We start from the raw sequence: 17,527 nt of genomic DNA, 5'->3' as shown, positions 1-17,527 counted from the left end.
TTAAATGACAAATTTTCCTTTAGAAATATCATTTTGCTGTGGTACTATTCTAAACATGGGAAAAATGCATCACTTTACAGGCATGCTGTAGGCACCCCCCGGACACAATATTTAAAGGTATATTTCATTTTTATTGTTTCACTTTAAGCATGAAAAAAAATCACTGCTCCTGAAAAAAACATCCTTTTTTTTTTTTTGCATTGATACATGTCCCCTGGGGCAGTACTCGGGTCCCCAAACACTTTTTATGGCAATAACTTGCATATAAGCCTTTAAAATGAGCACTTTTGATTTTTCATGTTTGTGTCCCATAGACGGTGTTCGTGTGTTCGTCCGAGTTTTTTTGCCTGTTCACATGTTCTGGTGCGAACCCAACCGGGGGTGTTTGGCTCATCCCTAGTTCTGTGTACTGTGGGAGACCAGTAATTGCAGGGTCCTGGGTTTAGTAACACTTTAAGGAACACATGCAAATTTCAGGCCTTTAGTTACACATGGGGTGACCTCATAAAATGATCAGTGGCTGCCCGTGTATGTTGCATGGGTGGAACAAGTTCTTGTTATCATTTTCAGAGTTTATGTAACATACAAAGGAGACACTCAGGAGATGGACCTATAGAAGTCTATGGGGTTTAATTGCACAGGTATGGCCAAGGGAGAGAAAGATTTCAGCCAGGTTGCAGATTTTTGCAGTCCACTGCTGTTTTATTTGAGTAAATATACATCTGGGATGGCAGAAGGTTTCTTTAGGTCAGGGAAGGAGGAAAAAAAAAAGACAAGTAAGATCTTTTCATATTTTCTTTATTTTCAGGGTGGTGTAATTTTTTCAATACTGTGTAACATAAAAAAGCATGTTAAATTACTACCAGAGCATTTATTCCTAAATGGCATACCCCTGTAAAATTATATTTTTTATACTGTATAATATATACCAGAGTATAATAACATTTAAAAATACATATATACTGCAAGGGTAAGCAATAACAACTTGTCAGAATATGTATTAGCTCGTACTGGGACAGAATGGGGAAATAAAGAGTGTGAGAAATGTAATAAGAAAAAAAATGTGCATGTGCAAGAAAAGAAAATTTACAGAGAGAAAAGAAAAGAAAATTCCCAGCCACGAAAATTCTTTTCTGTAGCAACATGATGTGACAATGAAGGCTTGGTCGGCCGAATTTTGAAAATCAATGGTGGCATTATTGGAACACAAAAAAAAAAATTCTGATTTTCAAAAGAAAAATGTTCGAAATTCCACCATGTATGGCCTGCTTTATGTAAGCACATGCTTGTACAGCTCTTCTAAATTTATAACATGGAGCAGATGCTGCTCCTAATTAACAAAAATACACACACCCCTTTTTTAATTAGAAGTGATCAATTCTCTGTTCTCAGGCACAGCACACAGGACTAAGGATGAGCTCCGGCGTGTTAGCACACTCCACGTGCAGAGCCCGCCAGGAAGATGGCACGGAGCTGCGTTGATTACAGACAGTGAGACATTTTCCCAATGTGCTACAGACATCGGGAAATGTCTCACTGCCTGTGATTAGCGCAGCACCATGCCGACTTCCTGGCAGGCTCTGCACGTGGAGTGTGCGAACACGCCGGAGCTCATCCCTACACAGGACATAGAATAAGAGCTGGAGATGGCAGCAAAGTTCATTCTGCTTTCCCAGCTCAGAGCAGAGGGAAGAAGAGGGAGTTAAATCTGTGCATGCTCTGTTCATGAAGTGTTATCCAATGGTTCTCAACTTCAGTCCTCAAGTACCCCCAACAGACCATGTTTTAGGAATTTCTCTTAGATAAAATAGCTGTCCAAAATACCAAGCCATTGGCTCACATTTAAAGCACATGTGCAAGATAAAGGAAAACCTGCAAACATGGAATGTTGGGAGTACTTGAGGACTGAGATTGAGAACCACTTATGTAATCAGTGCAGGGGCAGAGAGAGGGATGCGAGTGGCCTGCTTACGGCTTATGTCCTGAATGACAGGGTTGCACTTGGGGGGACTTTGCAGCCACTTTCTGTATGGAAAACTGCCCTATTCTCTCTGTTAGTCAAGTACAGACCCTGCACCATTTTCTATTTCTCTCAAATAGAAACGGGTACAAGTGGTGCAGATAGACCTGATACAACTCTGTTAATATGGTGCACACCTCTTCTGACAGTTTCCTGCAACATATATACAATACTGGTGCAGGAAGCCTAGTTAATTTCATGGAATGAGTCTATAGTCTCATACACACAATTGGATTGTTGGCCAACAAAACCATGCAATTTTGTCTGAAGTGCGTTGGCCCAAACTTGTTTTGCATACACACGGCCACACAATTGTTGGCCAACAATCATGAACATAGTGACGTACTACGTGGTTTTACAGCTCTTTAACGCCACCTTTTGGGCTCCTTCTGCTAATTTTGTGTTAGTAGAAGTTTGGCGAGTGTTGATTTGCACTTTTCAGTTCACACTTTTCATTTTGTGATTTTTGGTTAATTTCTGAATGGCCGTTTGTGAACCAGACATTTTGCGGAATCAGAGGAGATAACTTGTTATTTATTATTGGCCTTGAAGTTATTGCTTTGACATTATTTTTTTGGTTGAATAATGATTTGATTTGGTATATTTCCTATATTTTTGGATGCATAGAATGCAATTTTTGGTTAAGTTTGATTGGCAGATAGCATGTCTAGTTTTATTTGTTTTCTTCTTTTAATGCACAATAAAAATATTGTGTAGAATAATACTTGTCTATGTGTTTTACTTCAAATGACAGTTTGGGAGTAGGCAGTTACATTTTAACAAATACAATGTAAAATTAACAAGGGACACCAACATAGCTGTATCTTTGATCTTATAAACTACGGGATAATGGTGTTGTGGTAACTTGCCCAAATGAAAAAAAAAAAAGCATAATAATATTATTCTTGATATCACTAGAAAAAAAAGCCTTTGAAAATGTGTTTGCAATAACTCCATCAGTATCACCAGCAAAGCAGCTTCATTATTATCCCATTAAAGTAGAAGAGAATGTGCGTTGCATTTGGAGATTTCATAATTTGCCACATCACGAATGTTAATTCTCCATTACGACCACTAGTTTACAAGACCGCCAGCTTCTGGCTCGTCCTTGCTTCCGAGCATGCGTTTTTGTACTTTGGACTTTTGTCCAACGGACTTGTGTACACACGCTCGGAAAATCCAACAACAGACATTTGTCCATGGAAAATGTATAAACCTGCCATCCAACATTTGTCCACAGAAAGTTGGCCAACAATTGTCTGATGGATTTACCGTCAACAGCCTGTCATCAAACATTTCCCGTCGGAAAGTCCGATCGTGTGTACGTGGCTTATGACTGCTTTATCTGGCTGGAATTGGGATTTGGGGCTGATTTACTAAACTATTTACCTTTGCAAAGTGAATTTTTATGTAGCATAATATATGAGGTAAAACAATTTTCATTTCAATCTTCCAACCATATGGTAACAAAAATCATTTTTTAATAAATGTTCCTTGTATATGATTGGACATTGTCTTAGTATGAGTACATGTGAAATTCCAATTAAATATCTAAACATATAACATTCCTATTATATAAAAGCAAGGTCAACATCTTTCATGGCCTCCTTGTAAATCCTGTCAAACTGTTCTTCTAGAGCAGGTGTAAAGTGATTCTTGTGATCTCCGGAGATACCTAATATAAGGCAAAAGTGTTTAATAAAAGTAAATACAAAAAGCTGTTTATTGTTAAAGTTTCCCAGTCATTAAAACTTGGGAATTTAAGTTAAAGTTAAAGTGGTTTTAAACCTCAGACATAAATACATCCTTCAATACAGTGTGCTTGTCACCATCCAGAGCACTAAGTGTGATGTCTCTCTGCTGCCATGTTCTCCTGTTACCTGTATGAGTTGCTTCTGACAGCTTTTTCCCAACACCAAGAGAAAAAAAGGTGGTGGGTGAGGAGAGCTCCAGCACACAGCCTGTGATTGACAGCCACAGCTGTGCTTGTTCTTCATGTAGTGGGAGGAGGGGGGTGTGTCTCTTCCCTCCAATAATGCACAAAGTTCAACCCCCCCCCCCCCTCCGCATTGTGCTGCTGTGATAGATGCTGACAGACTCTGTGTGCAACTCTGTGTATTACAAAATCTTAGAGAAGTGATGGCTGCAGATAAATAGATACAACCTATGTAGGAGGATGTGTGTCCTGTGTATCATCTGAGGCTAGTCCTTTCACTGGGTTTATGTAAAGCTGGCCATATATGAATTGAAATTCGGCAGGTGCAGCAGGGACTAGCCAAACTTCGATCCATGTATGGGCAGGCTGGTTGTACAGATATCGATCTACCAACCATTAACTAACCAATGAAATTATATAAGCTATGTTGCATAACAACCTGGATCTTACTTAAATGTTTCAAAACCATGCAAAATTTACTCGAGTTATAGCCATATATATTATGGTTAATCCATTCTGAGATGTATTTTATAGTATTAACACATATTTTCTTTATTAAATCAATGGTCATATCAAGTTTACTTTTAGGAGTTTGTTTTCTATATATTGGTATTCTGCTATTCTACTGTTAACTACTTAAGGACCGGAAGATTTTCCCCCATTAATGACCAGGCCATTTTTTGTGATACGCCACTAAGTCGCTTTAACTGACAATTGCGCAGTTGTGCACCGCTGTACCCAAATAAAATTTATGACCCTTTTTCCCACAAATTGAGATTTCTTTTGGTGGCATTTCATCACCTATGCAATTTTTATTTTTTGAACTATAAACAACAAAAAGAGGGAAAATTTTGCAAAAAGAAAAAAACAATATTTTTTACTTTTTGCTATAATAAATCTTACCCCCAAAAAAATTTAAAATTACATTTCTTCATCAGTGTAGGCCAATATACATTACTCTATATTTTTAGTAAAAAAAAAAAATAATTTTACAAAAGTTATAGCATGTACAAAATAGGAGAAACATTTCTGGCATTTTTTTTTACTAGTAATGGCGGTGATCAGCGATTTTTAGCAGGATTGCGGTGGACAGATCGGATGCCTAACTGACATTTTAGAAAGTTTTTTGGGAACCAGTGACATTATTACAGTAATAAGTGCTAAAAATATACACTGTTGTTGTACTAATTACTCTGGCAGGGAAGGGGTTAACATCAGGGACAATCAAGGGGTTAAATGTGTTCCCTGTATGTGTGTTGTAATTGTATGGGGGACTGTCTGACTGGAGAAACACACAGATCCGTCTTCCTACTTAGCAGAAAGACAGGATCTGTATAATCTCCCTTGTCAGAACAGAGATTTGTCTTGCTTACACAGGCAGATCCCCTTTCTATCACTGCTGGGAACGATCATGGGTGGCTGGCAGAGATCGAATCCACCCCACCAATTGATTGGCTACCCCGCTGGCCAGTGGGCGCATGTCAACAAGTCGCTGTGAACGAGCCAACGTACAATGACGGCGATTTGCGGGAAACAGCCACATTGCCGAAGTACAACTCCGGAGGCTGGTCCTTAAGCAGTTAAAGTCTAAGTTTAGTCACAAATGAAGGGAAAAAAAAAATACAGTAGTTGCATAAAGACACCAAATGTATTTCCTTTGCTGATGGCTCCTACATTAGCTGAAATCTTCCTCTTGTTGTGGCAGTAGGGATATGAGTGGGATCAGAGGAGGAAAATTTCAATTAATGTAGGAGCCAGCAAAACAAGGGATACATCCTATTGGCTGTAAGTATTGACCCTTTGTTTTTGTTTTTTTCGTGACTAAATTTAGGCTTTAAATTAAAATATATTTTATTTGGTGACTTTTATGAAAATGTCAGTGAAATATGACCATGGCTACCACCAAACATTGAGGCACATTTATGTCATTCCACAGATGTAACCTTATAACATTTCAGAAATATCTGAAAACGATTAAGTGTCTTTACCTTTCCTATAAAATGATCCCTGACCCTTGTCGAAGATTTCATTAGGCACTGCACTGTAGTTGGACATTTTGTTCTCTTTCATAGCTTTAAACGAAGAATGCTCTACTACAGAATCTATGGCAGCATCATCCAGATCTTTTCCCAGGAACTTGCAGATCTTTACAACATTGCTCCTCGTATCCTGTTGTATTAAACAAGTGTGTATTTTATTAGTCTTTACAATAAACTATCCTTTAAACATTCACCTACAAGGGGCTAAATTGAAGATACATTATAGTAAACAGAACTGGAAACTTTTTTAATAGCCAGCAGAAGAATGACCTGTTCCATTAAATCTTTGCTGATGCAGTTGCTTTCAAGGGAGGGGGCAGTAAATTAGATGGAATTTACAAATTCCAAGTGTAGCACACTTGGACCACCAGAGCCCACAGTGCAAGAAATACGGAAGTGAAATTTGTATAAGTGTAGCACCCTCTAGTGCTAAACTAATATAGGTAAATTTGTTTTTTTTTGTGACTCATGGTAGTTGTGCGAGTTCGTAATTAGGTCAGTTTATTATAGGTCAGGTTGGAGGGATCTACAGGGCAGGCCTCTGGTACCCTCCTCTGGTTTTAGAAGCTTGGAGAAGCTTCTGGAAGTTAGTGGAAGGAGGCCAGGAGGTTCTAATATGCCTTCTTGAGGGAATATGGCCAATCCCCAGGCAGAAGGGCCTGGCAGAGTAGCTGGATCAGCCTCTAAATATGGCGGAGCCTGGCCAGCAGAGGGATAGGGTTAAAGATGGAGTAAGGAAGCTGTGCTGTGAGGCTTAGGAGGGGACCCCAAGGTGAGGGAGGCTTGTCTACAGGCTGGGAGCTGAAAGAGGAAAAATTACTGAGAGATCACCATCTTGTGGTCTCATCTGGGAAAAACCCTGGCTTCCAGAGAAGGACCTGTACAGCAGGAAGCCTGAACAGTAGTCTCTTCAAGGGCAGCAGGATTTCCGGGGACAGTGTAAATACTTCTACATTCACCAGGACACAAAGGGTTAAAGTTGGCAGATGTAATATCAAGCAAGCATTTCGGGGACTGTGCTAGCAAGCTGTGATCCAATCCCTTCTCCTAGGACATTTTGCTAAGCAGCCAGGTGGGCCGGTATTTTCAAGAAAGGGGACATAGGGCTCCGCAAGGTGAGATTCTGCTACAATTCTGCTCTGGGAAACAGAGCTCCTGTAAATGGAGATTTCATTGTTGAGCTCGTAGAGGCCGTTGCTGTTTCAAAGAGAATACACTCAAGTGTATGCTCTTTTCTCTGGATCACATATAGAATCAAGATGTCCTTATCATTGTTCTTCAAGTCAAATTGTGCATCCCATAAATTTCATACCCTATCCAAGTTGTTTTCCCCAATAAAACAACAAAAACAAGTTCTGGACTGTTTCCTTGTCTCTGAATAAAGCTGCTTTCACACTGGGGCATCGGCAGTAAAGCGCCGCTAAAAAGTGGCACTTTACAGATGTTTTTGTGGAGGTTTTCGGCCACTAGTGGGGCACTTTTATCCCCGTTAGCGGCCGAAAAGGGTTAAAACGACCCACAAAGTGGCACTGCAGTGGTGCTTTGCCGGCACTGCCCATTAATTTCAATGGGCAGAGGTGCTTTAGGAGCGGTGTATACACCACTCTTTCACCGCTCCAAAGATGCTGCTTGCAGGAGCTTTTTAATGTCCTGCCAGCGCATAGCCTCAGTGTGAAAGCACTCGGGCTTTCACGCCAAGACTGCAGGGGAGCCGTTTTTCAGGCACTTTACAGGTGCTATTTTTAGCCCAAAAGTGCTTGAAAAACACCTCAGTGTGAAAGGGGTCTAATGCCTCATACACACAAGCGGATTCAAGATTTTTCCAACGGAATTCCGCTCAAGCTTGGCTTGCATACACATGGCCACACAAACATTCGCTGAGCTTTCGACCGTCAAAAACGCGGTGAAGTACAACACTACGATGAGCCAAGAAAATTAAATTCAATGCTTCCGAGCATGCGTCAAATTGTTTCTGAGCATGCGTAGGCATTTTGGCGTGTCGTAAATTGGTACAGATGATTGGAATTTCCGTTCAAAACTTTTTCCGACCGAAAAATGGAGAACCTGCTCTCAATCTTTTGCTGGCAGGAATTTGGCCAGCAAAAGTCCGTTGGAGCATACACACGGTCGCATTTTCCGACCAAAAGCTCTCATTGGTCTTTTGCTGGCCGAATTTCCGATCGTCTGTATGCAGCATAAGAGTTTAAATGTATGTTGCCTGGCTGTGCAGAAATAGGGGGTAGTATCTGTCGTCTGAATGGTCACAGTACGATTCCTGACAATTTTCTCAGAATTTCTTCCTACAATTGCTGTAGAATACCCTGCGCACCTCGCCCCCCCCAGCTGTTGTTATGACTGCCAGTGCAGACAGGGATTGAAGTTGTCTTCAAATGTTAGTGTTCAGCTCAAAGTTCTTTTTAATACTAGAAATTATGTTGAAGCATAAGGGTACACAGAAATTACACTTAATTTTCCATGACTTTATCTTAAAAGGAAAATAATAGTTTTCCATTAACAGAAACTGGAGAAAACGTCCCTGATATGAGGCTGTAAATGCTGGCAAGCCTGGCCTACCACATGCGGGACTGGGTCAATGACAAGTTGTTGTATAGTAGTTAGTCTCACCTTGGGCACTGCTAGAAATTATCTACAGTATACTCCACTTTCCAAATTTCCAAATGAAGATAAATATCTTAAGCCCCATACACACCATCAGATTTTCTGCTGATTTTTGTCTTCAGATTTACCAAAACCATATAATATAAGGTCAAACGGAGTTTCAATTTGTATGCAGTCAGGCAGGCCCTTGCACTACATGGTTTTGGTAAATCTGAAGACAAAAACCAGCAGAAAATCTGATAGTGTGTATGGGGTTTAACTTACAATAATAACCTGGTGAGAACTAAGTAAGTCAGGTTGCTGGGTTCCCTGTCATCTTTGATGCCCCCCACTTCACCTCCAATCTTTCCACATGGGAAGGGAGACACAAAACGATATTTGATTATTTTATTTGATTTATTATATTTCATTGTTTATTGTTTTTATCCTTTTAATAGGAAAAATATGTATTTGAAAGAGAGTCACTTTGTCAGTGCTTCCTGGGAGGGCACCAACGTGGTGGAGCATAGCCTACAGCATTGTAAATTAAATGTTTTTTAAAATAAAGATAGTTTTCCCTATGGTAGCTGTAGTGTAGGTGTTCTACCTGGGCATTGTTTAACATAGTTGGAAGAGAGTCGGGTTGTGTATGCATGTGACATTCCAACATGTACATACGTTAACTTCTGGTGCATTGGCAGATTCCTCTGGGCCATTAACATGTAACATGTTATCAAAGGTGAACTTATCTTTTAAAGGAGGGAGAAGATACAAGATCACATTCTGCACACAGAAAGACAGCAGCCATGATGGGTTTATTTTACTGGAAGCTCCTGCACAGAGGCAAAATTTCACACTAGATTCTTCCACAGATTTGGAAGAAATACAGAAGGCACACCATCGTTCATAAATACATGTGTTATTTAAACTTGTATTTGGTTATCCCAGTCAGAGTTCAGCTTTAACCACTTGCCTACTGGGCACTTAAACCCCCCTTCTGCCCAGACCAATTTTCAGCTTTCGGTCCTTTTTTTTCCCACAAATAGAGCTTTCTTTTGGTGCTATTTGATCATATCTGAGTTTTTTATTTTTTGCGCTATAAATGAAAAAAGACCAACAATTTTGAAAAAAAAACACAATTTTCTTTGTTTCTGTGATAAAATTATGAAAATTATTAATTTTTCTTCATACATTTTGGCCACAATTTATACTGCTAAATATCTTTGGTAAAAATAACCCAAATTAGTGGATATTATTTGGTCTTTGTGAAAATTAGAGAGTCTACAAGCTGTGAATTATACAAAATTGATCACATCTGATGTACTGGTGGCCGATTTCATTTCTTGTGACCCGAACGAGCCGGGACAGTACAAATACCCCCCAAATGACCCTTTTTTGAAAGTAGACATTCCAAGGTATTTAGTAAGAGGCATGGTGAGCTTTTTGATGTTGTCATTTTTTCCCACAATTCTTTGCAAAATGAAGAATTTTTTTCCACAAAATTGTCATTGTAATAGGTTATTTCTCTCACATGGCATGTGTATACCACAAATGACACCCCCAAAATAAATTCTGCTACTCCTCCATGTGTAGGACTTTTCCACAGCCTAGCCACATAGAGAGGCCCAACATGCAGGAAGCGCCGTCACGTGTTCTAGGAGCATAAATTACACATCTAAATTCTTGACTACCTATTACACTTTTGAAGGCCCTGGAGCACCAGGACAATGACACGTGACACTGATGTGGCACTGATGACAGATGGCACTGATATGTGGCACTGATGACACGTGATACTGATGTGGCACTGATGCCACGTGACACTGATATGGTACTGATGACAGGTGGCACTATGTGGCACTGATGACACATGGCATGATGTGGCACTGATGACAGATGGCACTTATACGTGGCACTGATGACAGATGGCACTTATACGTGGCACTAGGGACAGATGGCACTGGGGACAAATGGCACTGAGGACAGGTGGCACTGGGGACAGGTGACACTGATAGGTGGCACGGGGGACAGATGGCACTGACAACAGGTGGCACTGGGGACAGATGGCACTAACTGGTGGCACTGGGGACAGGTGGCAGTGGGGACAGATGGCAGTGGGGGCAGATTGCAGTGGGGGCAGATGGCAGCGGGGGCAGATGGCAGTTTATTTAACGTTTTTTTTTTTTTATTTAAGGCCGCTGCAGCCATTCATCTCTCCATTCTCACACGCTGTCTCTGTGTGAGGAGGGAGAGCGGCGCTGAGAGATGATCTCATATGTTTACATATGAGATCATCTCTCATTGGAAATGGCGATCGCACTGTAAACGGCCGCTGTGATTGCCCGTTTACAGCGATCTGTGATTGGCTGTGTCCAAGGGACAGGGCGAACACAGAACTTCACCGATGAGCGCTCTCAGGAGTGCACATTGCGAAAGTAAACAGGAGGACGTCCAGGGATGCCCTCCCGGCAGGTAGCGTCCGCACTGTAGCCATCTTTTGGCTATAGTGCGGGCGCGAAGTGGTTAAAGAAATATCCAGGCCTTACAGAAGCAAGATACTACTACCACTTTAGGAAAACATATTATAGTTTTCTAACAGTATAGTGGCAGACAAAGGCGTAACTAGAACCTTCAGGGCCCCAGTGCCAGAAACCATGAAGGGCCCCCTGACCCCCCCCCCACTTTCCTTTCGAGCCCTGGGCGTCCATGGACATCCTTCCAGGCCCCTGGCACGCATCCAGCATGCTCTGTGACTGCTGTGTCCTTCAGACACAGCTGATCAAAGACCACGGACCAATCACGGCGGCCCCTTTATCATGTGATCATCTGATCACATATAAACAGATTTGCCCGTTATCAACAATCCTTTCCTCCCACACTGAGGAAAGAAGAGCCATTAACAAGTAAGACTGTCAGTGCATTGTTTACACTGATAATCAGGGCACTGATTATAAGTAGGGATGAGCTTCGTGTTCGAGTCGAACATACGTTCGGCTCGAACATCGGCTGTTCGCCTGTTCGGTGAATTCCAAACGTTATGGGCCGTTTGCGCCAAATTCGTGTGGCGCTCATGGCCTACAATGCACTGCGCCATCGCAGTGCATTGCTGGCTCATGATTGGCCAAGCATGCACTGTGACCCCGTATGCTTGGCCAATCACAGCGCCGGCAGCGAGGAGAGCCATGATTGGCCACAGGCAGGATGCCTGTGGCCAATCATAGCTCAGGCTGTGTAGTACACGCCCCACACTATATAAGGCCGCCAGCGCGGCGGCCTTGTGTAGTGTGTTGGCGTCTGTAGGAGTTAGTGGGTGTTCTGTGTACCTTCAACACAGTATACACCGATCGTTATCGGCCGATTTTGCGTTCTTCCTCTTCTGTAGTGGTTGTTGTCTGCGTGCCCTGACCGCAGTATACACCGCTATATCCACCTATATAGCTAGCTATATTTCTCTTTTTTAATAGAGCTTGCAGTCAGTTGTAGGAGATTGTGCGTGCTGTCTGCGTTCCCTGAACCCAGTACAAACCGCTATATCCACCTATATAGCTAACTATCTTGCTCTTTTTAAATAGAGCTTGCAGTCAGTTGTAGGAGATTGTGCGTGCTGTCTGCGTGCTCTGAACCCAGTATACACCGCTATATCCACCTATATAGCTAACTATCTTGCTCCTTTTAAATAGAGCTTGCAGTCCGTTGTAGGAGATTGTGCGTGCTGTCTGCGTGCTCTGAACCCAGTATACACCGCTATATCCACCTATATAGCTAACTATCTTGCTCTTTTTAAATAGAGCTTGCAGTCAGTTGTAGGAGATTGTGCGTGCTGTCTGCGTGCTCTGAACCCAGTATACACCGCTATATCCACCTATATAGCTAACTATCTTGCTCTTTTTAAATAGAGCTTGCAGTCAGTTGCAGGAGATTGTGCGTGCTGTCTGCGTGCTCTGAACCCAGTATACACCGCTATATCCACCTATATAGCTAACTATCTTGCTCTTTTTAAATAGAGCTTGCAGTCAGTTGTAGGATATTGTTCGTGCTGTCTGCATGCCCTGAACCCAGTATACACCGTTATATCCAAATACATAGCTCTTCTCTAATTGAGCCATCTGCCATCTGCAGGAGTTAGTGGATGTTGTGTGTGCCTCCAGCACAATATACACTACCCAATTGCTGGTTTTCCCATCTCCCTTCAGGCCATTACCATGTCTGGAAGGCCAGCAAGGAGAGGCAGACAGGCGCGAACCGATAAAAGAGGGCAAGCAGGCTTTGTGTCTAGAGACAACAGTGCTGGTCATGAACGCGGTGCATCGTCATCATCAGCACGTGGCCATGGGACACGCTTGTCCTTCTTTTCGGCAGCTGGACATGTTGAGCTGCAACATGCCAACGACTTGGTAGAGTGGATGACCAAGCCCTCTTAATCCTCCTCCTCCTCTCTCACCAAGGCTCAGGGTACTAGCAAAGCAGCTGCCAACGCATCGTCTTCCCTCCTCTCAATGTCATCATCAGTGACTCCATCCCTAGACCCACCACGTCCTCCTGAGGAGTCTCCTGAACTCCCTGAGCACAGTGTTGGGTACATGCTCCAGGAGGATGCCCAGTGTTTTGTAGGCTCTGATGATGATACTCAGCTAGAGGAAGGCAGTAGCGTGAATGCAGAGAGAGGGGATGCTCAAGAAGGACAGCAATCTGGCAGTCATGTTCCACAAGCTGCAGCATACTGCCAGGTTTGCTCCAGTGATGAAGAGGGATGGGATGATGAGGGCACTGACTCCACGTGGGTGCCTGATAGGAGAGAGGAGGAGGAGGAGGAGGAGGAGGCACATGTCCAACGAGGCAGGATGCCCTCCGGGGGCCAGCTTAGGGGCAGCACACCAACTGAATCACACCGCAGAGCTCCGCCTGTGCAGGGCGCTGCCTCTGTGTGTTATTCTAAAAGTTCTTTGGTGTGGGCCTTTTTTGAGACGAGTGCATCAGATCGCACCGCTGCTATTTGCAACATATGTCTCAAGCGTATCTCGCGTGGCCAAAACATCAGCCGCTTGGGCACCACATACTTGACCAGACATATGTTGACCTGCCATGCAGCTCGTTGGCAAGCGTACCTCAAAGACCCACACCAAAGAACAAAGCGGACCTCTCCTTGCTCCTCATCGGCTGGGATCTCCAACCCCACTAGACCTTCAGTCCTCTCTGAAACCTGCTCTGAGAGGAATGAAGGTGTAGAATTAGGTGTGTCACAGCAAAGTGCTTCCGGGCACTCTTCTAGCAGTACACCCACGTCTGATTATAGCAGGCAAATGTCCCTGCCCCAGCTGCTGGACCGGCAAAAGAAGTTCACTCCCAGCCATCCACATGCCCAGCGGTTGAATGCTAGCTTGGCTAAATTGCTAGCACTTCAACTGCTGCCTTTTCAGTTGGTGGACTCGGCCCCCTTCCGTGAGTTTGTACAATGTGCGGTTCCTCAGTGGCAGGTCCCCAAACGCCACTTTTTCTCACGGAAGGCGATTCCGGCTCTCTACCGGCATGTGGAAGGCAATGTCCTTGCCTCGCTGGACAGGGCAGTCAGCGGTAAGGTGCATATTACCACTGACTCATGGTTCAGCAGGCATGGACAGGGACGTTACCTGTCTTTCACGGCCATTGGGTCACTCTTCTGGCAGCTGGGAAGGATGCAGGACAAGGTGCAGTAGTGTTGGAGGTTGTTCTGTCACCACGCCTCCAAAATGCTACTATTGGTTGTGACACACCTCTCTCCTCCACCCCCTCCTCTTCTTCTTCCTCCATGGCCTCTTCCAGTGCTCTGTCCTCAGAACCAGCGGTGCTCCGTAGGTGTTCCAGGGGCTATGCAAGTACGCAGGCAAAACGATGCCATGCCATGCTTGCGCTGGTTTGTTTGGGGGACAGGAGCCACACTGGGGCGGATGCTTTGTCAGCTCTGCAGGGGCAGGCCGAGAGGTGGTTGACGCCACGCCAGCTTAAGCCAGGAATGGTGGTTTGCGACAATGGCACCAACCTCCTCTCCGCCCTCCGACAGGGACAACTGACCCATGTGTCCTGTGTGGCTCACGTCCTTAACCTGGTGGTGCAGCGGTTCTTGGCCAGGTACCCGGGCTTACAGGATGCCCTGAAGCAGGCCAGGAAAGTCTGTGTGCATTTTCACCGATCATTTAATGCCTGTGCTTGGCTGGCTGAGCTCCAAAAGGAGTTGAACCTGCCCAAGAACCGCCTTATATGTGACATGCTCACCAGGTGGAACTCAACGTTGGCCATGCTGCAGCGGCTACACATGCAGCAGAGGGCCATCAATGAGTACCTGTGTGACTACGGCACCAGGACAGGGTCAGGGGAGCTCGGTTTTTTCTCACCACGCCAGTGGGGCATGATCAGGAATGCATGCACTGTCCTGTCATCGTTTGAGGAGGCTACAAGGATGGTGAGCAGTGACAGTGCATCCATCAGTGACACTGTACCTCTTGTCCACCTCTTGGAGCATACGCTGCGTGGAATAATGGACAGGGCACTTGAGGCAGAACAGAGGCAGGAAGAGGAGGACTTCCTTGCCTCTCAAGGCCCCCTTTATCCAGACAGTGTTCCTGCTGTGCCACCCATCACACAGGAAGAGGATGAGGAGGAGGAGGAGGAGGAGGAGGAGGAGGAGGAGGAGGATGATTGTGTCAGCATGTAGGTGGAGGCTGGCACTCAGCATCAGCAGCAGCAGCAGTCTTGTAGGGATGATTTACAGTCCCAAGAAACCCGTGGACTTGTACGTGGCTGGGAGGAGGTAGCTGCGGATCATGTTGTCCTTAGTGACCAAGAGGACTCCGGACCGAATGCCTCAGCTAACCTACGCTGCATGGCCTCCCTGATCCTGCAAAGCTTGCGTAAGGATCCTCATATTCTTTGGATCAAGGAGAGGGACCATTACTGGCTGGCCACTCTCCTTGATCCACAGTACAAGGGTAAGGTTGCCGACCTTATCTTGCTGTCGCAGAGGGAGCAGAGGATGAGACATCTCCGGGAGGCCTTGCAGAAAGGTCTGTGCTACGCGTTCCCAGAGACTGGGAGGTTACAAACTCCTGGTCCTGGACAACGTGTTGCTGAGGCATCGTTCAGAAGGAGCGGTGGAGAAGGTGGCCGTCTGACCGATGCTTTCAGACAATTTTTTAGTCCGCAGCCCCAAGGTATGATCGGTTCCAGCAACCATCGCCAGCGTCTGATTTACATGGTGCAGGAATATCTAGGGGCAAGGTCAGACTTGGACACCTTTCCCACCAAAAATCCTCTGGCTTACTGGGTTTTGAGGAGGGATCACTGGCCAGAGCTTGCACAGTATGCAATTGAACTACTGGCCTGTCCTGCATCCAGCGTTCTTTCGGAACGCACCTTCAGTGCTGCTGGTGGCTTTGTTTCCGATCACAGGGTGCGCCTGTCCACCGAATCAGTTGATCGACTAACCTTCATCCAGATGAATCAGTCTTGGATCACCCACAGCTACCAAGCACCTGAAGCTGATGTAACCGAATAATTTTTTTTTAAATATCACATCCCTTCAAGACTGCCTATGCTGATGCTGTGTGACTGTCCTGTTATGTTGATTGTCTATCCACTTCCTCCTCCGCTAATATGTTGGAAGAACATTTTTGGTTCTGGGTGATGCCACCAGCCCAATTTTTCTGCCCCTGTTTAACAGGGGCGTTTAATTACAATTTTTGATGCTATTAGGTACTAACATAGGTAAAGTTGATCCAGGGAAAATCCGATCGCCTCTTGGGGGATCAGGAAGGAATTTTTTTCCCCTGCTGTAGCAAATTGGAGCATGCTCTGCTGGGTTTTTTTTTTCGCCTTCCTCTGGATCAATTGTGGGCATAAAATTGGGTATCTGGATTGTACGATTATTTTTTATTTTATTTATTTGTTTTTAAGGTTGAACTGGATGGACTTGTGTCTTTTTTCAACCTGACTAACTATGTAACTATGTAACTATGTAACTATGTAATGCTTTGCAGCAGGGCTCATTCCTGCACTACAACTAGAGTATATGGGAGAGGTTGCAGTGTTGTGGCACCAGTGCCAGCAGCCCAATTTTTCAGCCCCTGTTTAACAGGAGCATGTAATTACAATTCTTGATATAATATTTCACAGGAGGGCCCGTTCCTGTGCCCACCCAGAGTAACTGTGAGGACTTATAGTGTTGTGGCACCAGCACCACCACAATCACCAAACAATGGCATGTAATTACAATTCTTGATATAATTGTTCACAGCAGGGTGCTCCAGCGCCCACCAAGAGTCACTTTGAGGGCTTACAATGTTGTGGCAAAACCAACACCTTGTCCCGCCATTTCTGAAGAGCATATAGGGCAGGCCCTTACTTTTAAACATCCAACTTACAAACATCTCCTACTTGCAAACGGAAGGAGACAACAGCAAGTGAGATGAAAAAAGATGGATGGCAAAACAAATTATACAGGGGTGATAACCCTTCCCTATGTTTTCCAAAAAGCTTAAAAATAGATTTTTTGACTGGAGCTACACTTTAAAAATGTACCAGTTGAAAATTACAAACAGATTCTACTTAACACAACAAACCTACACAGTCCCTGTCTTGTTTGCACCGCCTGTATACTGCTGTTCTGAGTAAATAGGGCCTGGGGGCCACACATATTTGCGTTTTTTTAATATGGGTACGGGGTTCCCTTTAATATCCGTACAAGACCCAAAGGGGCTGGTAATGGGCAGAGAGGGCTACCCATGCAATTTTTCTCAATGATTTTCAACCATATTGCAGGAACCAGATATAACATTAAAACCGCAAGCAGTTTTAAATGACGTTATTTCCGTTAAATGTAATTTTGTGCAGGGACTGTTCTAAACACGGGAAACACGTGGCACTTAACAGGCATACTATAGACACCCCCCAGGCATGATATTT

At 44.1% G+C, this 17,527-nt stretch overlaps 1 protein-coding gene across 1 annotated transcript in view; it reads right to left on the bottom strand.

The window, feature by feature from the left end:
• Positions 1-782: 782 nt before the first annotated feature.
• LOC143934028 (sulfotransferase 2B1-like) overlaps positions 783-17,527 on the bottom strand; it is a 125,141-nt gene continuing 108,396 nt past the window's right edge. Inside the window, exons 6-7 of the mRNA XM_077457268.1 lie at positions 5,945-6,125; positions 783-3,695 (exon numbers count right to left, since the gene is read on the bottom strand). Of these exons, the coding sequence (XP_077313394.1) occupies positions 3,592-3,695; positions 5,945-6,125 (285 nt within the window). The 3' untranslated portion in view covers positions 783-3,591. The remainder of the gene's footprint in view (positions 3,696-5,944; positions 6,126-17,527) is intronic.

Source organism: Lithobates pipiens, unplaced genomic scaffold (genome assembly GCF_037356315.1).
Source record: "Lithobates pipiens isolate NorthernLeopardFrog02 unplaced genomic scaffold, aLitPip1_a1.2 Scaffold_27, whole genome shotgun sequence".
In the NCBI taxonomy this organism is placed as follows: Eukaryota; Metazoa; Chordata; class Amphibia; order Anura; family Ranidae; genus Lithobates; species Lithobates pipiens.
This window is presented reverse-complemented; position numbering and strand designations above follow the sequence as displayed.